Source organism: Caretta caretta, chromosome 2 (assembly GCF_965140235.1).
Source record: "Caretta caretta isolate rCarCar2 chromosome 2, rCarCar1.hap1, whole genome shotgun sequence".
Classification (NCBI taxonomy): domain Eukaryota; kingdom Metazoa; phylum Chordata; order Testudines; family Cheloniidae; genus Caretta; species Caretta caretta.
The window spans coordinates 159961345-159984234 of record NC_134207.1 but is presented as its reverse complement, the minus strand read 5'-3'; the positions used below and the strand labels follow the sequence as shown (position 1 = coordinate 159984234).

The window sequence follows — 22890 nt, the reverse complement described above, 5'->3', positions numbered from 1 at the left end:
TTTCAATATTAATAGATTTTTCATGTTTCTAATTGTTATAACATTTTCAGACGGAAAAGTGATGGGATAACAAAAACATAGATCTATAAAGTTTCCCTATATGCAACAAGACAGAGGAATAGCGTAGCAGAGTATGAGCATATATGTACCCTTTGCTGCCTATTGGATTTAATATCTCAAGACTTCTCCCACATCTCTTCATTGAGGGGATTTTTCACTCAGCATAAAGTATGTGAGTCATGCTAATATTTTAATATGCTGAGCTGGAGTATATATTTTCTAATAACCATGCCAAATTGATATACCTTTTTCATGTTTCTGATTTGCATTTCTTTTGAAGTCTGAACTCTGCCTGATCAGGTGACACTGGCGACCAAGTAATTCAGAGAACCATTCTGCTATTCTTTCTCCACAGTCATATGTTTGTACTCTATCAAGAGGGGAGAGAAGTGATTAGTATTAATTTAAGCAATAATCTGACTGCTAAAAACTTCATTTGCAAAACTAAGGACAGCTGGTGGAGATATTTAATCAGATATTTGCTCTGCCTGTTTCAATCCACAATGCAGCATCCATTATAACACTAATGAATGAAACAGCTGAGATGTGAAGTACTATTATGCACAAATATATTTCCCAAATTTGCGGAATTCTGTCAATCTTGACTTCATTATTGATGAGACATAATTCAGTTTTATATAACTTACGGTGGGATAGAAAGTCTGTATAATTATAAAAAATCATGGCACTGGCTCTGAGACACAGTAATCCATGTATGACAAACTAAAAATGACCCTTTTTTTCAATCAAAGTACTTGCAAATACTTACAAACATATGGCTAGTAATGCTGTCCTCTCTATGGCCCCAATCCTGTCAACATTTATGTGCATGAGTAATTTTATGCAAGTATGCAGTCTGACCATGTCTATGAAACCTAGATAGATCTTTAACATGAGTAGTCCCATAATGTGTATAATGTTACTCACATACATGTATAGAGGATTGGGGCCCGGATTAGAATTTTCCAAACACCTGAACTTTTGAAAGCAACCAAGTCTATCTAGAATTATGCATCTCTTTGCCATCCCACCAGCTGTTACACAAGAGTTACAGAAACCTCATTCTTCTGATGGATCTGGACTAAATGTATTTGTCTAACAATGACATCTAATTAATCTATATCGATCAGCGTTCTCAAGTGTTTTCATAGCACAGACTACATCATAGCACTGCCCTTCCCATTCACTGTCACACAGCTTCCCTGTAGCAACAACAGCAATTGCATATATGGAAAAATAATGTTAGGACAATATTTAATCACAGTCTCTTTTAATGCAATATTATTGATGGAAATATGGAGGAAAGCGAGCACCAAGAGTGAACAGTCAGTTTTCTGTGGACCATTATGTGGAAGCTTCTGTTCTAAATGAATGTAGCACATCTTCTTCAGTGCGCTATACATATGCATTTAAAAGGGGGTCAAAACTGGGTAAAACGTTTAAGGGATAGGTTGATTAATTATCATTATTGTTGTTTGTATTAGGTAGGTGTTATAATAACACAAATAAGAAAATAAAATAATAATAGGAAGAAATTATTAGGGGAGCCTCCATTGTGTTGTAAATTGTTCAAATAAAAAGCTTCTTAATCCCAGTATTTTAGCCAAGAAAGGTGTTTTAAGGGAGTTTGAATGTTTTTGGTTTTGTAACTCAGTGGCACAATCACAGCTGCCTTTACTCCTGTCCCCTGGAGCCAGACAGTAAGAATTTTTTAAATGATCCATCAGTTACAGTGTTGCCCGCTGCCTAATTCAATCCATGTTCTTAGTACATAAACTAACAGCAATGGAAACAAGATGGTAGCTTGAAAGGTTGCTCCTATCAAATGGTTCCTTTATTACTAATTCCACGATGGTATTCTTCACGGTTGGTGGACAGATTTTCTCCTTCACCTGTAGTTCTGATAATTAATCATAGAATGGCTTCTGGATTCTCTCTCACAAGTCAAAAAGGCCATGGAGACACCCTGTTAACCATTAGTGCCCTCATGACTACGGGGAGAATTATTGGAAGGAGGATGGCAGTGTGTTTTTGGTCCTGTGGTCGGCTTGCTGTTTCTTCTATCAAGAAAGATGATTTTGAATGCAGATGATCTACTTTGTGAAATAAAAAACAGTCACCACAGCAAAAGATGCTAAATTCTGGGATTGAGCGTGGATGCAGTTTGTCTTTGTAAAAGATATGCACACTCAATTGAATTACATTGATATAATGCCAATATAAGTGAGATCAGAAGTAGGACTTCTATCTCTTTTCAGCTGATGTCTGGAATTCTGAAGAACATACTGAAAGAATTCAGAGGAACAGCCGTGTTAGTCTGTATTCGCAAAAAGAAAAGGAGTACTTGTGGCACCTTAGAGACTAACCAATTTATTTGAGCATGAGCTTTCGTGAGCTACAGCTCACTTCATCAGATGTTTACCGTGGAAACTGCAGCAGACTTTATATACACACAGAGAATATGAAACAATACCTCCTCCCACCCCACTGTCCTGCTGGTAATAGCTTATCTAAAATGATCAACAGGTGGGCCATTTCCAGCACAAATCCAGGTTTTCTCACCCTCCACCCCCCCACACAAAAGTCGGGTGCTTATGTAAAGAGTTGTCACTTTGGATGGGCTAGCACCAGCAGGAGAGTGAATTTGTGTGGGGGGGTGGAGGGTGAGAAAACCTGGATTTGTGCTGGAAATGGCCCACCTGTTGATCATTTTAGATAAGCTATTACCAGCAGGACAGTGGGGTGGGAGGAGGTATTGTTTCATATTCTCTGTGTGTATATAAAGTCTGCTGCAGTTTCCACGGTAAACATCTGATGAAGTGAGCTGTAGCTCACGAAAGCTCATGCTCAAATAAATTGGTTAGTCTCTAAGGTGCCACAAGTACTCCTTTTCTTTATACTGAAAGAAAAGATTTTAGCCAAAACAGGTCAAAATTATTGAGCCATCAATATCAATTCTCTTCCTTGTTTTTTTACACAATTTACTTGAATCCTGATTTTACTACAACTTTCAAGCTCTGGCCTAATTATATCCCACTCCCCCACGCCCCATAATGGGGTCCTTTTGCTGTTTTCTGTACACATCAAAGTCAGATGACTGCTTTGCTATATATAGTTAAGGGTCTGTCACAGAGCTGTGAAAAAAATCTCACTATTTGTGAAAACAGTGAAAAATCAGTTCATGAGGGTGAAACATTTGTCATGTTTACTTGAATATTTCATGTTTTCTGATGTCTTAAGGCAGAGGTATGTGAAGGTCAAAATTGCCTTTCATCTTAGCACACGGCCTGTGACTCATTTCTATCTTCACAAGCACACATGGTTGTTATTTAAACCAGTAAACAGCTATGACATACGTACAGTAAATTCTTGTCATGACTTCTTTTCCTGATTCACAGTGAATGCAAGCAATTCGTTAGATTTTCAAACTCAGTTTTGAAAATGTTCTCATAAGTGCAGTAATAACTTCTGTATCCTCAACAGCCCCAGTGGCAGGGAGAAAGAGGCTAAGGCCAACACACAAGGCTGCTGCAGTATGGTGGGGTGTGGAGAGTTCGTTTACACAAATTCTTTTCCTTGCTCAAACTCCTCCTGCCCGCAGAGCAACTAAAAGCCCCCTTCCTGATCTTCTGTGCTTTATATGGTCTGTTGGGGCTTACATTCGCCTTACTACTGCATAAACATGTCTCAAAATGTGGCCCTCTTTTATTAGATAGCTAAAGTATTTTACACCACACAGTGGCTGAGATGAAAAGCTACAGCTATATTGTATTATAGTATTTAATCGAAGGTCACTGTGTAGTTTCTGTATTCTGAGTCTGCGTGCTCTCAAATTGCTTTCCCATATTGTCTAAACATTTTCAGAGTGAAGCCCATTGTCTCTTCAAGGTCCCTGTCAAAGTCCTTCTGCTGTAGTTCAATTCCATTTATTTTGTTCGTGTGTTTATTTTGCTTGAGTATTACTTTACATTTGTCAACATTACATTTCATTTGGCGCATGTCAGCCAATTTATAAAGCGGGCCCTAATTCTTCCAAATTTTACCTGCTGTGTGTCTTGTGTTCACTACTCATACCACTATTGTGTCATCAACAAATTTAGCTTCAGTACTTTACAGCTGGTCCCTCCAGATAGGTAATTTATAGACTGAAAAACAAGGACAGCCAAAGTCTGAATATTGATTCCAGTGGGATGCCACTTACATTCCCCCACAACAAGCTGAATTCACTTTGTTTTGCTTTTTAACCAGTTCTTTGTCTTTTGCTACCATTTATGCTTTCCTTGGCCTTCTTGGTTTGGACCCAGCTTGTGTAGACATACCCGTGCAAGCTCTGCTCAAGTTAGTGCACTGAAAATAACAGTGTAGCCAGGGTAGAATGGGCGGCAGCTCAGGCTAGCAGACAGAGTACATACTGTGGGGGTCTGAGCAGGTATGAGCTCAGGTGGATAGTCTGAGCTGCTGTCCATGCTACCCTGGCTATGATGTTATTTTTAGTGCACTAGTTCAAGCAGAACTAGCTCAGGTTCATCTATGCAAGCTGGGAATCACACCTCCCAGCTCAAATGTAGACATACCCAAGGAACTCCTTCTGGTGACTGTACAATAGATTTGGGCCACATGTTTTTCCCAGCTATATCAGCATAAATCCAGATTAATTCCACTGAAGTTAATTTACACTGGTATAATTGAAAGCAGAATTTGTCTAGGACAGTCTGTCCTCATGTAAAGTTTCTATTGATTTCAAGCATTTCTTCTGAGTTGGAACTATGGCCAGTCCAGTGACTTTACCCCAGACCTCCCCAGTTAGAACATAAAAATGGCCACACTGCGTCAGACCAATGGTCCATCTAGCCCAGTATCCTGTCTCCCAACAGTGGCCAATGCCAGCTTCTTCAAAGGGAATGAACAGAACAGGCAATCATTGAGTGATCCATCCCCTGTCATCCACTCCCGGCTTTGCTGCAGAAATGTGGTGCCAATCTCAATGTATGAGATACACCGGGAATAAAGTTACTAAAAGCTGAAATTATATAACAGAAACAGGAAGCCTAGTAAGACTGATATTGCAACCATGTATCCAGTTCTGGTGGATGTAGAAAAGAGCCACAAAAATGATTTGAGGAGGAAATGCCTTAAAGTGAGAAATTGAAAGAGATCAATCTGTTTAGTTTATAAAAATGTAGATTGAGTGGTGACTTTATTACAGTATGTAAGTACCTTCAGAGAGTACTAAAGGGCTCTTTAATCTAGCAGAGTAAGGCATAACAGGAACCAATGTCTGGAAGCTAAAATCAGATAAATTCAAAGGAAAAATGAAGTACACATTTTTAACAGTGGGAGTGATTAACCACAGGAACACACTACCAAGGGAAGGGGTGCATTCTCCATCTTGAAATCTACAGATCAAGACTGGATGCCTTTCTGGAAGATATGCTTTAGTCAAACACAGGTTATTTGTCTTAATACAGGGTAACTGTATGAAATGCCATGACTTGCAATATACACAGGACAGACTAGATCTACATTCCTTAAATTCTGTGACTCTGTGAATCTATGGAAGATCCCAATGAAGTCCATGGGTGCTGTTAGCATTTGGCACCTTTGAAAATCAGGCTACCTTCATTTAGCAGGTTTACTAGGTCTTTATCTGTATTTTTTTTTCATATGGTGCATTTCATCATAACATCTGAGTGCCAACATACTTTAGTGGAATAGCATCACAACACTCATGTGCATTGAGGAAACCAAGGCACGAAGAGCTAAAGTGACTTGCCCAAAGCACAAGATGTCCAGCAGAGGTGGGACCAGAACGCAGATTTTCATTTAGAGTCCAGTGACTTTACCACATGGTCATCTTGCCTCTCTGTTAACCATTGTGAAACAGGTCTTAAGATATGGTCAATTATCATTATTTATTCTTCTTGGATTGCTCAGTAAACTGGGTGCAAATAAACACTATGCATTTTAATAAGCCTAAATGGAAAGGTATACATCTAGGAATAAAGGATGTAGGCTGTACTTCTGGGATGGGAGACGGTATCCTTGGAAGCAGTGACTCTGAAAAAGATTTGGGTCCTGGTGGATAATCAGCTAAACATGAGCTGCCAGTGCAATGCTATGGCCAAAAGGGCTAATGCACTACTTGGATGCATAAAAAGGAGAATGTTGAGGAGGAGCGGAGAGGTTATTTTACATCTGTATTTGGCACTGGTGCAACTGCTGCTAGAATACTGTGTCCAGTTCTGGTGTCCACATTGAAGAAGGGTGTTGATAAATTGGAAAGGGTACAGAGAAGAGCCATGAGAATAAATACAGGATTAGAAAACATGGCTTATAGTGACAGACTCAAAGAGCTCAATTTGTTTAGTTTAATGAAGAGAAGGTTAAGGGATGACTTGATCACAGTTTATAAATATGGAGGAGAAATTTTTGATAATATAATCTTCAAGCTATACAAATGTATAACATAATTCAATGGCTGGAAATGAAAGCTAGACAAATTCAGACTGCAAATAAGGTATACATCTTTAACAGTGAGCGTAATTAACCTCTAGAACAATTTACCAAGGGTCACAGTGGATGCTCTATCACTCACCATTTTTAAATCAAGATGGATGTTTTTCTAAAAGATCTGCTCTATGAATTATTTTGGGGAAGTTCTATGGCCTCTGTTACTCAAGAGGTCAGACTAGCTGATCACAATGGTCCCTCCTGGCCTTAGAATCTATGAGTGTCTTGGATTTCATTGCCCTCCTTATTTGTTTAATGGAGCTACTTTTTAACATACATTCTTTCTCTCTGTTATTTCCAGTATTACCCTTATTCCCTTTGGCTACCATTCACTCATTCTGCTTTTTCTGTTACCCGTATCTATTACCTGATAGCCCTAATTGACACTGTATTCTTGTTTGGTTCCTTCCCTGCTTTGCCATTTCCACTGCAGGCTTCTGTGCCCCTGAGAACTTTGAGCAGCCTCTCATGAAAATTTCCCTTTTCAGACAGTTAAAAAAAAATGCAGCCAATGACATTGAGACAGGCTATGATGGTATTACTGCGAAAGAAATGCAGAGAGAACAAGGCAATCAAGTATATTTTAAAAGCAGGGTCTACTAAAGATGGGCTAACCTCGGGAAAGATAAGGTTGAGTCAACACTAAGGGAAATTGGACAGATGGTTAGAACAAATGACTTTTGGGTGGTTTCCGCTATCCAGACATTTTTTGGGAAAAATATGCTGCCAAAGAAAAGTCCTTTTTTATTACTTTAATTTAGTGGAGGATACTTTCCAAATACAAAGAGTAGAAAAGCAAAAATGTGTGTGTATTATACATGATATAGACATACCTTACGCATTCCATTTAGACTATTCACGAAAGCAAACTTCATGATAAATTGATTAAACATAAGAGAAACTGAAGTGAATTGGCCATAAACTAACTGAGTCTAGAAACACCGGGTAAACAAACTGTGGCAAAATATCTTGTTCGCCTCAGCAGGCTCAGTCCTTTTTAGCCTTGGAGACTCAGGTTTGGGGCAAGGCGAATCCTTATAGGTGGCACAGGGTCCTGCTACTCCTGTCCTCAGTCAGACCCTTGTGCGGTTTTCCTTCCCTTCTGGGGAGCGAGTGCAGCCTCCCTACTGGGAAGGTCTGGTGTCTTGCTGCAAAAAGCCTACTGGCAGCTTCCCTGCTCCTCTCACTCCCTCACTCTCCCCCTCCTTCCACCCAGGGGAGGGTTTAAAAAGGTCCCAAGTAGTTGGAGTCAGCTGAACCTAATTGGTTCCCTAGCAACCCCTTTTCCAGTTGAACCTTATTGCCCCGGGGTTCTCTCTCCTCAGTGGATAGAGAGGGGCCTTTTAATTCCCTGGGACTAATTAATACCCCCCTTTTGTAGCTGTTTGTCCTGGGTTTACCACAAAACCAAAATGTTATACTATGACATAGGGCCAAAACCTCCCTGCTGCCGTGGGGTGTGCACTAGGGGGAAAGAGGGAGAAAAGAGCCTCTTCTCTCCTTAGCAGCAGTGGGGCAGCATTCCAATCTGGCACGCAAGAAGTTGCCAACTGGGGGACATGCTAACCACCATCATGACCCCATAGGAGGACGTTCAGGTCCAATGACAACTTATTGCTGTTTTGGGAAGCAAGTGCTAGAGGGGTAGAGAAAATAAACTTGTACCAAAGAAAATATCAGAAAAATCTTGGAATTCCTGCAGTGCTCAGGGCCTGACGGAAGGTTAGTGTGGGTCCAGTCTTTAAAGAGGGAAGTACAGTAATTGTGGTATGTACATGTATGACCTCTAGGCTGGACTTCAGAACTCTGAAAAATATCTGAAAACTTATAAAATAACTGTACCATGGACAAATTAAGAGAGGAAGCAGAGTGCAGTAAATAACTGTCGGTGAAGCACAAGTTACTCAAATCACTTTAATCAAATGGCTTCTTTGGACATATCAACAGACTTGGTGGGTAAGTGGAATGCAGTAGATAATGAACATGGATGTCAGCAAGTCATTCAGTACAGAGCTACTCAGAAAACTGATGTTGGAGAAATATTTGTTTTATGGATCATCATACCACATGATGGATAAACACTTGGCTCACAAATCGGAAACAGAGTTATTAATAATAGCAGTGTTATATCTTATTGAAAGACAATGCATCAAACGATGTACTGCAGGGAGTTGGTGCTAATGTTATTCAACATATTTACTAATAATTTTTCAAAGAAGTATAACTGAATACTGAGCAACATTGGTGCTCAAAATAAGATTAGGAGTTCTTGTAAATATGGAAAATTTATTTTAAAAATCAGCTGGGTCTAGAAAATTTGAGACAATGCAATGGGAAATGAGAAAAGTTACTAACATCAGCACAGGTGAGTAATTTAACAGAAACGGTATATGCCAAGTTGGGGCAGCCACATAGCATGTGAAAACGTACAGGACACTTGCACATTTTTCTTATTGATAGTTTTCTGATGGCAAACCAGGCAAAGATCTTTCCTAACTTATGGGCTGCAAAATCCTCTAAACCTGATTTTGATTTGTTTTATCAGACCTGCTTTGTGTGCTACATTTTCCACAGAAGTCTAATCCACTCTGCTGTTTGTTTCATTCCATCACTGAACTTTTTTTCTTCTCTTCTTGTTTTATTTTGTTTACGCGGATATCTTCTAGACTCTCACATAACCCTTGAACTTGCATTCCAATTATGGTCATCCTGAGCTGTCCCTGCAAAAGGTCATCAGCTTAGAACCTTCTAGGGTACCTGTTCTCACTCACCTGTGTGCACAAACTTTGCTCTGACCAATCTGAATCTCTCTTCCGGTGTTTTCCTCTAGAGGCACGGATATGGGGTCCATTCCTTTATGTATCAAGAACAAATTATAAGAATTAAGTATTTGGGCAGAATCATATGTTATGAAAAAAAAGTACATATTCCCTGACTGTTTAGGACCACAGCAGTCACACAAATTCTGCTCGCTTTTTGACAGAGTTATATTCTCTGCCTGCAGGTGGCTCCAAATGATAATGCAAGAACAAAGGCTTTGGATGACCTTGGTACCCAAACCACATTAACTAATATACAATTTCAGCTTTTAGTAACTTTATTCCCTGTGTATCTTTTACATGGAGATTGGCACAAAATTTCTGCAGCAATCATGGCTGTTGTTGAAAGGACAGGCTTATCATAGCTCTACTATCCCTAGTAAATCAGGATATGAGTATAGCCATTCTTAGCGCGAGAGAATGGAAATAAACACATTTTAAAAAGAGAAACATCGTGTTCAAAAATGAAATATGTTTCACAAACTACTTAGCTGTGTAAAGGGGCATACATAATCTTTGAATTTAAACAGTATGATAAAGCTCAATGGGCTGAGAGGAGGGCCATGCTATACTGATTTATGAAACAGAAAAAAACCCATACAGCACTGCTCTTTGTTAATTGAAAACAATAATCTTAAATGGCCAACAAAGCATTATACTGTCAGGCTGCAGTGAACCCTAATGCTCTCCATATACACTTCCACATAAAGCAGAAAAGACTCTGATCTCATGTACACTTGCTTTATATCAATGGACTTTGATTTCACTGAAGTTACTTCTCATTTAGGCCAGTGAAAATAAAGCGAGAATCGGATTTGTTTGATTTTATTTTGAAGAGTAAGGAAGTTTAACTCAGTTTCACCATGCCACAATTCTGTTCTACGTACACGATTTCAAAAGAGAAAGGTTTATGGTATTTGTTAACTTCAGTATCATCCCAAACTCGACTGACTGGTGGTATTGCTGTAACACAGAATGATAAAGATGATAAGAGAACAGAAGAGCTGCCATGCTGGGTCAGACCATGGTCCATCTTGCCCAGCATCCTGTTTCCCGTACCAGTGATTCAGGGGGAGTGTACAGAACAGAGCAATTAGGGGGTGATCCCCCCTCGCCTCATCTTCCACTGCAGATTTCTGGTAGTCAAAGGTTTAGGGTCACCACAAGCATGGAGTTGCGTCCTGGACAAATCTTGGTTAATAGCCATTGATGGCCCTATTCTTCATTAATGTATCTAGTTCTTTTTTGAACCCTGTTATACTTTTGGCCATCACAACATCCCATGGCAATAAGTACCACAGGTTTGTTGTGTGAAATTTAATTCCTCTTGTTAGTATTAAACCTGCTGCCTAGTAATTAAGATGGGAGAAGAAAAGCTGGACACACTTGGAAAACAAAACATGTAAGCAACAAACCAGTTTAACCCCGTTGCAATAATCCAAGTAAAAACTGACAAATATTACTATCTTGGGAGTGTAACAAACACCCTTCTATGATTATTCCGCCCACATCCCCCATGGAAAAATATCAGTGTCATTCACCTGGAAGAAAAGAAAATACGAAAGGTCTGAACTTTTTGTGTGTTTAACTGTAATCATTTACAAAAACAATTCTTAACAGAGAGCACACATGCAAGTTCCTCAGATGGGGGCTCAGGGTTTTATAGGTGATTGATTTTACACATCAGCCAGTATGTCATACTCTGATTGAAACATACACATTTTACAGCCATATTTAGGTCAGTTTAACATTGTTAATTATAACTTTATTCCATCTTAAGAAAAAAAAGCTGGAAGATTGCCAGTAACTTAACTGTAAAAGCTGGCATTCTCCATGGTCATTTGCTTGATGATAAATTTCACAGATGTGTTCACAGTATTAGTAATAAAGAAAAAAACCCCTGCCTTTAAAGCTACTCTTTTGAGTCAATGGCAAAAATTAGAAGTCTGCTATTTCAACATACTGAAATATAAACTATTCATGTGCATTCTCTCTTCAGCATGTGCACGTAATTCCTATTAATGTTACTGGCAGTACACATGAGCATCGAAGGGAGAATAAAATCTATAAAGTGTAATTAGTTTCACAATTTTGCTACTATCTTTCTACTCCAATGTTTTAAAGAGATTTCACAACACTCAAAATTCTTGCTTCTGTGCAATGACAAACTAATTCACAACTTGCAAGAGTAGTGCTGACTCTGTTAGCTGAAACGGAAAGAGATAAATTGGCCTTTCACAGCAGCATACTCTCCATCTAATTCTCCTCTCACTTACACCAGTGTAATCAGGAACAAGTCTGGTGCAGGCAGTGGAATAGTTCCATATTTACAGCAGCTCAATGGCAACCAGAATTTGGCCGTCTGCATTTAACAGAGGCAAGACAAGAAGGATTCTATTTTCATAACATGCAATACATTTTTTGAAATGGAGGACCTACTCATGCTGCCTTTCAAGTCAATGGGAGCTAGGCCCAGATAGAATAGGCTTTCACTTCCAAAGAAGCTTACATAAAATTGTATTACTGGTTTATCAGAGATAGTCTTAATATGACAAATGTTTATTATAATTTGCATATGAAAAAGCTTTGTGGTGAATAGAACGAACGTTAGCCAGAAAACCTGTAGCTTAGGAAAAACGGGCATAACAAACCTTAAAATATGATTCTTAGAAACCACAGATACAATAAGTTCACATAACACAAAACAACCAAGTACAAAACAAACACCACAAATTTCCCTCTTCCACCACTCCTCTCCTCTCCTCAAGCTTAGGAGAATAGATGGAGTTTGTAGCATGCTGACAGGTTAACAGATTGAGCTATTTCAGAGAGCAAGTTCCAAAGTCATGTGGCGCTAGAGGAAACACCCTGAGCATCTTTACTTACTACAGCGGTGGCAGTATTGCATAGAGAGAGAGGTGATCTGTAGAGGCTCCTCCTAAGCCATTCAGGACTTCCTAGGTCAAAACCAATACCTTCAGCTTTTATAGGGGAGGGAATCAATGCAACTGATGAGAATCAGTATATCATACTGCTGGCAAGATACACCACAAAGCTAGCAGGATGCTGCCAAACTGTGTACCAGCTTTAGTTTGTTGGTGGAGTTAATGTATGGCACAATATAGAGACAAATTGAGTAATCTAATCTTAAAGTGACAATGGTAGTGTGAGACAAGGTGGGTGAGGTAATATTTTTTATTGGACCAACTTCTGTTGGTGACAGAGACAAGCTTTTGAGCTTACACAGAGCTCTTCTTCAGTTCAGGAAAAAGGCCATCATGGCCACTGCTGTTACCTGATCATGTAACAGCAGCTGGGATTGCAAATTCAGAGAGCAAAAAGTCCTTCGAAGGGACATATATAAATCCTCACTTTATTTTCTAGTTACTTCCCCCAACCCATCAACATCAGTCTTATCCAGATTAAGCCTGAACCGGTTAGTCGTCATTACTACCCCAGATGTCAGGCCAACACTGGGTCAAGGCCACTGCCAATGCTGGCTGGATTAGATAAGAAAGATACAGAACTGGGTATCATCAGCCTACTGAAACCACTGCAACCCCTATCTCCTTATTAATGATCTGAAAGGCCATGTCCAAGCTTACAGTGGCACAGCTGCATCGGGACAGGGACAGAGGGGGGACAGAGCTCTCCTGTCAACATAATAAAACCAGCTCAATGAGTGGCAGAAGCTATAGTTGTGTCGCTCAGGGTTGGGGATTTTTTACACCCCTGAGCCACAAAAGTTTTGCCCACATAAATGCTAGTATAGAGTGAATAAAGAGCAAGATAATGAAATTTTTTCATGGTTTTAAGCTGAGAGGGGCAGCATATACTAACAAAGACAGAGAAATCATACTAAAAGCAGCAAGGGAAGTGGAAAGGAGAAAGAAAAGATTAATCTTGGAAAGATACACAATAATACAAATAATCCAGATGAACGGTGTCCACAGTGCTGGAAAAAATCACAAAGAAATAATGCTGAGAGAGAACTAGAGGTGATCATAGTCAACAAATTAAATATTATCAATTTGAAATATGAAATGACAGCACAAAAGGTAATGAAGTTTGGGCTGCAGAAAGAAAGGTATCACATCACAGGACAAAGGGCTGACAGTTTCTCTCTGTAAAGATGTGGTGTGCCTATATGAACCTGAAATATGGCATTCAGTTTTACACACCTCATTAGCAAAAATATTGACAAATTGGAGGGAATTCAGAGAAGAGCAACAGAAATGATTTTGAGCCTGAAGGACTGTCTTACAAGGAAAGATTAAACAAGTCAAATAAGAATAGCTTTACCATGAGGTGACTAACTGGGAGATGTAACAATCGTTTATATGTCTGAAGGGTGTAAACACCAGGAAGAGAGAGTAATTATTTAGTATTGTACAATGGAATATAATTCTGAGGTTGAAGTTAAGAGGAGGAAAATTAGTCAGGATATCATGAAGGTCTTCTCAATTAGTGTAACTATTCAGGCTTCCAGTCAGGTTCTTATATGCCCCCATTACTTGGTATCTGACTGCATGTAATCTCTGGAATAATCCCCTAAAGTAAACAGCAGACATCACCACATGTTTAGTTATTTAAAACTATTACTAGACTGAAACTATACTATAAATACTAGAAAATAGCATTGCTATTGCAAAGGGGTGGGCTAGATGACCTAAGGTATTAAAGGCTTTAAAGACAGTTCCAGATCGTTCCACCTTACAAAGAGACATCTCTGTGAACAGGGCAAAGCCAGATCATTTATAGGTGGGTTTTCCAATTTGATTTTCTTTTTGAACCCTATCCTATACCCAGTATCTCCCACAAGAATCACCCTGAAAATAGTTCGGTGGTGACACTGCATTACTGCTCACTGTATATTTAGGAGTCTAAAAAAGTGCCTCTCCTTTCTCTTTCAGCATGAATACATCAAAACATGAAAAAGAGTCAATACAAAATAAACAAATAAAAAAAGATGAAATATTCTCACCCAGGATAGCCCTCCATTGTCCAGATGAATAAATGAAAAGCACCCCTCCTTCAACCCTATTTATACTCTCTATGCATCCCATTCTTGAAAACCCAGCTACATGCATAAGGCATGCTCTGAATAATCACACCCAGATCCTATACAGCACCTTTCAACAGTAGATCACAAAGCAATTGGCAAAAAAACCCAACCCCCCCCCCCCCAAAAAAAACCTTAGAAGTAACTTTATCCCCATTTTATAGATGGGGAAATGGAGGCTTCCCCAAGGTAATCCAGAAGGCTAGAAGCAGCACTAGGAATAGAAACCAGGTCTCTACAGTCCCAGTCTAGAGCTCTGTCCACTAGGTCACTATATGAGCTTTTGCTGGATCTAGGGAGATGCAACTTTCTGAGTCAAATGCCCTTCATCAGGGATGCCCTGCCAATTAAAACAGGGAACTTGTAGCTCAAACACTCCCACTGATTTCAAATGCCCTAAGAGCAAATGAGAAGAGGATGGGGACTCTCACTGCACAGGATAGGTCCTGTTGACCTCACTACTGTAGGGGTATCATAGAATCTGCGCCTTAGGGCTCTGAAGGTAAAACCAACATCCTGAGGGAGGAATCTCTTGTTGCAGTTCCGCGAGGAAAGAGAAAAAACCCTGACAATGAATTATGACAATAGGAAAAAAACCTAAAGGAGTTAACTTGTTTGGGCCTAGCTGCTCAAATATGAGCATATACATTATTAACAGATGCAGAGGCTGAGCAAATGTTAGACCCCAGGGAGAAGGTAAATACTGTTCAGTTATATGCAAACAAGGCATTAATAATGAGCTCTGAAGACTACAAGCCTGCTGTTTAGTTCAATGTTAATAGTTTTGTCAGTGAAAGAAACAGTATATCCCATCAAATTGCGAAGAACTTTCCAGAACCCCAGCACCCTCCAAATATGGTTCTTTTGTGTATTCATTGATTGTGTGCTCAGAAAAGTAGCCAGAATGAAATATTTTCTTTTATCTGAAAGGATACTGTAAAGCAATCAGTTAAAAAATGTTATGTCATCACCTCAGTGATACCAATGCCCACTGATGATCTACTCAGCAAGCAGGAAAGTCTGTCCCCATTGCACAGCCCAAGTAACCCAGCTGCGTGCTGAAGAGATTGTGGCCAGCTGTGGAGTGGCCAGTTCTTCAGTTTCCGGGCTACAGTAGCCCCTTGAGACTGGTGTACTGTCTCCATGATGTGGAGAAGCAGAATGGTCAGTGGACCTACATAGTTGTGAATTTCACCAGCACTGTCCATCCCTGCCCTTGGCACCCACTCCATAGTTGCATGTAGGGAGCCACTGTGGAGATCTCCCTTCCCCATACATAACCCAAATCTATCCTTTGTGGTGAAGTCTGGAACTTCCATACCCACAGCTGGAAGAGCAAGATTTGTTCCTCGTATATTAGTGATTCATGACATTCTGTACTTCTTTTTTTATTGTTCAGTAAGGGAGAGGAATGGATGCTGCTTACTAACCTTCTGCTTTGATGACCATAATCCTTTGCTCCAGGTCAATTAAGGGGTGTACCAGACACAGTCTAGGTTCCTGCTTCTGACTGATGCAAACGCCATTCTGATTCACAACCATCCAGCTTCGGTCATAGAGCAATCCTTGGTTTCCTACAGGCCACTCAGAAACCTGGCATAGCAACAGAAAAAAAAATACAATCGGAAAGAAAACTCAACATCAATTATTTAATAAAGATCTCTAGCTGCAGTAGTGGAAAGGCACTGCACAAAAAGGAAAGGGAAAAGAAACTTTCCCTTCATGAAATCCTTTGAAACTGAAATAGGAAAACTCATGTATATGTCAGTGTCAGCCTTGTTAACAGAAGCTTTAATTATCAAATCAAAGACAAATATCTCTGTAAGAAGGTGCCAGATCTAAATTGAGTTTTATTGCTATTGTTTGTTACCTGTCACCATGCTTTTAGTCACCACAATTAACAAGTGGGGCTGTGAGAAGATAGTGAACATCATTCGTGAAATTTGTTGGAAAATGTTCTCAGCTTTAATCCGGGCCACTTTAGGATTCTCGCAATTCCACTTTTCATATCCAAATATAGGACATTTAACAAAATGTGTCTGAATGCAAAAATCAATTTTTTTAAAAAAGAACAATTTGAAATTCAACATATTGAAAATTTCAAGATTTTTTGCTCAAATGAAACCCTGAGTTTTTCTGTGAAACTGAAACTACTTTATGAAATCCAAAGTAAAATGAGAGAACCTCAGTTTAAGGATTTCCATTTAGTTGAAAGCTGGGCTTTTAAACATATTGCCTCAGATCATGTGTAGTCTCCAGTAGCAGTAAAATATTTAGAGAGTTAACCATGACTAAGCTTTGTTGTATTTTCAGATACGTTAGTTGAGATACTCCCTGAACAGTCCATGTGATTATTGGGGAGCTAACTGGCAAGGTACCTCTAGCAAGTAAATATTGAGGGCCAAATTCTGCTCTCAGATACATGTATACACTTCCTATTGTGCATCTACTGGAGGGCAAAATTCAGCCTCGAGTGACTGATAATGTCAGCATAATTTACAGTTTTTTTTAAATCAAGTTTCTGATAGAACATCGTTAGCATCTCCACAACTGAAAACAAACTTTAAAACTTCTAAAAGGCTTTATTTTCCCCCTTGCTGATATTTATAAGGGCCTTTGCAACCTCTCAGTCAGACCTTTCAGCAGCAGCCATTTAAAATTCCTGGCCAGAGTGCTGTAAAATGCATCAAGTGCACAAACAAACAAATATTTTTCTACTTCCTTTTAAAAATTAGAATAATTTTATGTGCTCCTTGTTACCTATACTGTAGATATAGAATTTTCAGCCAGAAATCTGATATTCAAGCTGGCGAATAAAGGCAACACGACTTATGAACATACTTAGAACTAAACATGTCTTAAGTGCCTTCCTCAATCAGGGCCTTAAATAATGCACTATATAGTGATAAGAAAAGGAGTACTTGTGGCACCTTAGAGACTAACCAATTTATTTGAGCATGAGCTTTCGTGAGCTACAGCTCACTTCATCAGATGTATACCGTGGAAACTGCAGCAGACTTTATATACACACAGAGAATATGAAACAATACCTCCTCCCACCCCACTGTCCTGCTGGTAATAGCTTATCTAAAGTGATCAACAGGTGGGCCATTTCCAGCACAAATCCAGGTTTTCTCACCCTCCACCCCCCCACACAAATTCACTCTCCTGCTGGTGATAGCCCATCCAAAGTGACAACTCTTTACATAATCGTCGGGCTATTTCCTGCATAGATCCAGGTTTTCTCACATCCCCCCCACCCCCATACACACACAAACTCACTCTCCTGCTGGTAATAGCTCATCTAAACTGACCACTCTCCAAGTTTAAATCCAAGTTAAACCAGAACATCTGGGGGGGGGGGTAGGAAAAAACAAGAGGAAACAGGCTACCTTGCATAATGACTTAGCCACTCCCAGTCTCTATTTAAGCCTAAATTAATAGTATCCAATTTGCAAATGAATTCCAATTCAGCAGTTTCTCGCTGGAGTCTGGATTTGAAGTTTTTTTGTTTTAAGATAGCGACCTTCATGTCTGTGATTGCGTGACCAGAGAGATTGAAGTGTTCTCCGACTGGTTTATGAATGTTATAATTCTTGACATCTGATTTGTGTCCATTTATTCTTTTACGTAGAGACTGTCCAGTTTGACCAATGTACATGGCAGAGGGGCATTGCTGGCACATGATGGCATATATCACATTGGTGGATGTGCAGGTGAACGAGCCTCTGATAGTGTGGCTGATGTTATTAGGCCCTGTGATGGTGTCCCCTGAATAGATATGTGGGCACAATTGGCAACGGGCTTTGTTGCAAGGATAAGTTCCTGGGTTAGTGGGTTCTGTTGTGTGGTATGTGGTTGTTGGTGAGTATTTGCTTCAGGTTGCGGGGCTGTCTGTAGGCAAGGACTGGCCTGTCTCCCAAGACTTGTGAGAGTGTTGGGTCATCCTTTAGGATAGGTTGTAGATCCTTAATAATGCGTTGGAGGGGTTTTAGTTGGGGGCTGAAGGTGACCGCTAGTGGCGTTCTGTTATTTTCTTTGTTAGGCCTGTCCTGTAGTAGGTAACTTCTGGGAACTCTTCTGGCTCTATCAATCTGTTTCTTTACTTCTGCAGGTGGGTATTGTAGTTGTAAGAAAGCTTGACAGAGATCTTGTAGGTGTTTGTCTCTGTCTGAGGGGTTGGAGCAAATGCGGTTGTATCGCAGAGCTTGGCTGTAGACGATGGATCGTGTGGTATGGTCAGGGTGAAAGCTGGAGGCATGCAGGTAGGAATAGCGGTCAGTAGGTTTCCGGTATAGGGTGGTGTTTATGTGGCCATTGTTTATTAGAACTGTAGTGTCCAGGAAGTGGATCTCTTGTGTGGACTGGACCAGGCTGAGGTTGGTGGTGGGATGGAAATTGTTGAAATCATGGTGGAATTCCTCAAGGGCTTCTTTTCCATGGGTCCAGATGATGAAGATGTCATCAATATAGCGCAAGTAGAGTAGGGGCTTTAGGGGACAGACTAACATGGCTGTTCCTCTGAAACCTGTCAGTATATAGTGATAGGCACTATTCAGAAAAAAATCAGATAAATGATAGATAGATAGATAGATAGATAGATAGCAACAATTTACTTTGCCTGTTGTAGATTCAGGATGATTATAGGAACCTCCATGATCCAACTTTGAGATGCTGCACCCGTGACTGCATGTCCACAACACACTTCTCCCTCTTCCCCAGGATATTGATCACTATTGCATAGCTAACCTAAGGTGCCCAGTAATAAGGCCCCTCCACTTATGTCACTGACATTTGCCAAGTGCTTCCTTTTCCCTCTACATCAGAACTCCTATTATCTTTATACTACCAGGATCCCAGATAATAAAGTTGCAATAATATAAGCTAATTGCATGCCCCACCTCTTGGGCAGAGCATCAGTAAATGTTAACTTTTCAGCATATGATGTCTGGAGATGCTCAGGTGAATATGAAACGCCTCCATTCACCTATGTATCTAGGCCTGAAACTCAGGAGGATCAGAGCTTGACAATCCATTCCTTGATTGCCCGTTGCAAGAAGGGCAGGAGACCAACAGAAAGACCAAATTCTTCCTATTTCCCACACTGGCTAATCTTCTTCTCCACCAGTCATGAGCCAGACCATTGCATAATAAAGTCAATTCACGTTATTGGTCCACCGATTGGCCTACCTGCTTTTAGCTAAAAAGAGTTCTGTGCAAATCAAACAAAATTTAGCCAGAAAAGTAAGCAGAGCACAGTGCTTAGTGATGCTTCAATTCAGATTTTCCATTAGAAACCCCTGTTTTCATCTTTTTAGAATTCTTTTTTAAAATGCTTTTTGACTTGATTTTTTTTTCTAATTACAATAGAGTGGGTATTACAGTTTGGAACATATGAAGAGAATTAACTGAGCAAGTTTTAAATTATACAAGTGTAAGAAAAGTTCACGTTCACACACCTGTATATATTGTTGTCCACTGATAACTAAAAGTATATGTTGTATTTTCAATGAAAACTATTTATATAGTCTTGGGTGATACCATGTAATTTTTATAGTTTAGAATCTGTGGTAAGAATAATAAAGTTATTAATGTTTAAAGTCTTAACCTTTTTTCATTGAGCATGGTGCATTATGTAACAATACAAAATTAATGGACATGAAATGTTCATGTTTAAAAATGCATACTTTAAACAATCTTGTGTATATTAAAAGAAGGTGGGTGAGGGTGAGAATTTCTTCATCTCTGGTTTGATTGCCCCCCCCCCCACTTGCCTGAAATAAAAACTGAAAGGACACGAAAGTAGAGCTTCCTCCCCAAAAGTCCATAAAACGTTCTCTTCCATCTGGGTCCTCTGCTTTCTGTGCATTTGGTAACACATGCATGGAGCAGGACTGGGCAGTCGACAAATTCTCCTTGTCAAACACATTTTATAAGATATATGGAGTAGAAACTAACTATCCCCCTGTTAGTTCCAGATCCCCACCTTAATTTTCATCCCCTGCAGTCTCATTTTCTCTTGGCATCCCGTGCCTTATGTGCTAGGGCAGCTAGACACAGGAGGAGTGAAGTTTTAGAGTTAGTGGGTTATATTAACAGACTTTTCACTAGAGAGGAGGTCAAACAGCGATTTTTAATTAGTCATGAGATGGGGTATGGAGGTACCTGCTGCATCTTGCAGTTCTACTCCTAGTCATTGAAAAAAGGCCAAGTAATACACATATTCACCAACTTTATCTTTTGATGACCCAATCCTGCACCCAGTGTCAATGGCAGTTTTGCCAAAGCACAAACAGTTTAACAGAACTTTCTTCTGCACATGCACAGTCTGGCATTTCTTTCTTTCTTTCTGAAATGCAACAGAACATGTTCTCGCATTCAGACCTATATACTCTCCATGCCAAGTTTTCAATCTTAAAAGCATGGGATTCAAGCCTGCACTGAAGTAACAAACCTGATCTTGATCTCCTGTATGGAGGCAAAAGGCAAGAATGCACTTACTGCAGTATAAAATTTAAAGCCCTAATAGTTTAGTCCATTTAGAGATGTTCCACCACCATCAAAAAGTAGAATCCAAATTGTAAGTGGTAAAAACTTTTTTATCCCCCGATAACTTTTTTATCCCCCGATAAAAATGACCAAAGGGATTTTACTTTTAAAAATTGAAATGGAACTGAAATTCTAAAGAAATAGAACCTTGTAACCAGTGACTAAGCATAGACAATTTCAATCAAAACGACAAACGTTTCAGAAAGTTATGAGCTTTGTGAAGGCTGGTATTAGAACAGATATTGTTCAGCAACATTAACTGAAACAGTCCCTACTACTAGGATCACTATATCTGGAGACTGGCAAAGTCTGTGATTTTCTGTATAAGCTAACTTTTTTGTGACAAATGACAGAGATGCAGAATGATCGAATTCCTGTGACAATCTGAAAGGCCATATTTAGTTTTCAAAATTTCATTCCTTCTCCATTCCTTTTTGGGAAGGTAGTTCTAGAATGTTTCACTTCAAACACCAATGTGTCTAGCATCTGAGCCTTTCATCTTTCAAAATGAGGAAGGCTGAAGTTACAATAGTGACACTTAGGGTATGTCTACTGTGACAGGGTCAGGCCAGATGGCTACAGAAGAGTGATAGAAGGCAGATATATTAGCCCCATGTTAAGTAGGTCCCTTTTCCCTTGGTAAGGTAACAGGAAAGGTTCCAGAACAATCAGGAACTTTCTGGAAACAATTAAGGCAGACAGGCTGATTAGAACACCTGCAGCCAATCAAGAAGCTGCTAGACTCAATTAAGGCAGGCTAATCATTTAAAAAAAGGGTTTTAAAAAAGGGAGCTCACTTCAGTTTGTGGTGTGTGCAAGGAGCTGGGAGCAAGAGGCGCAAGAAGCTGAGAGTGAGAAGGCGTACTACTGGAAGACTGAGAAGTACAAGCATTATCAGACATCAGGAGGGAGGTCCTGTGATGAGAATAAAGAAGGTGTTGGGAGGAGGCCATGGGGAATTAGCCCAGGGACTTGAAGCTGTCACGCAGCAGTTACAGGAGCCACTGTAGACAGCTGCAATCCACAGGGCCCTGGGCTGGAACCCGAAGTAGAGGGCGGGCCTGGGTTCCCCCCATCCCTCCAACTCCCTACCTGATACTGGAGGAGTTGAACTGGACTGTGGGTTCCACCAGAGGGGAAGGTCTCTGGCCTGTTCCCCGATCCACTAGGTGGATCAGCAGAGACTGCGGGGATTGTTCTTTCTCCTTTCCCCATGCTGCCCAGTGATGAGGCTAATTGAGTGAACAGCAGATTTGAGCCATGAAAGTGGCCAAACTGAGGGCTGCCGTGAACTTCTGAGGCGAGAAAATCCACCAATAAGCACAGGACCCACCAAGGCAGAGGAGGAACTTTGTCACACTACCCTGTAATTAAGAACGCACGACTGCCCTGTGCCAGCAGACTTGGGTTCATGGGGCTTGGGCCAAAGGGCTGTTAAATTGAGGTGTGGAGATCTGAGCTCAGGCTGGATGGAACCCAGGCTCTGGGACATTGTGAGGCAGGAGGGTACCAGTGCTCAGGCTTCAGCCCAAGCATCTACACCACAGTTAAACAGCCCCTTAGCCTGAGCCTCGTGAGCCCATGTCAGCTGGCACTGGCCAGTCGCAGATGTCTAATTGCAGTGTAGACATATCCCTACAGTCTTAGGGAGAGTGACTCACTCTGCAATTAGCAATGAGATGGGGTGTGGAGGTATCTGCTCCATCTTGCAGTCCTACTCCTAGCCATTGAAAAGAGGCCAAGCAGTAACTGGATTTAGAATGGATTTAAGTGACTTCCATGAAATATTGATAACCAAAGAAAGCTCATCTGACTTGAAAAATACCATGTCAAAATAAACAATAGCTTTTAGATTTTACCCTCAGCTGGACTGGTAATAAAATGAGGACA

General features: G+C 40.2%; 1 protein-coding gene across 9 annotated transcripts in view; it reads right to left on the bottom strand.

The window, feature by feature from the left end:
* MOCOS (molybdenum cofactor sulfurase) overlaps positions 1 to 22890 on the bottom strand; it is a 484231-nt gene that overhangs the window by 108123 nt on the left and 353218 nt on the right. For all 9 annotated transcript variants that reach the window (XR_007355097.2, XR_012667119.1, XR_007355095.2 and 6 more), the window contains 3 exons: positions 15882 to 16044; positions 9342 to 9423; positions 306 to 430 (listed from right to left, as the gene is read on the bottom strand). Coding sequence is in view for 3 of the 9 variants with exons in the window: in XM_048839335.2 (XP_048695292.2) it covers positions 306 to 430; positions 9342 to 9423; positions 15882 to 16044 (370 nt within the window). In the remaining 6 variants the exon portion in view is untranslated. The remainder of the gene's footprint in view (positions 1 to 305; positions 431 to 9341; positions 9424 to 15881; positions 16045 to 22890) is intronic.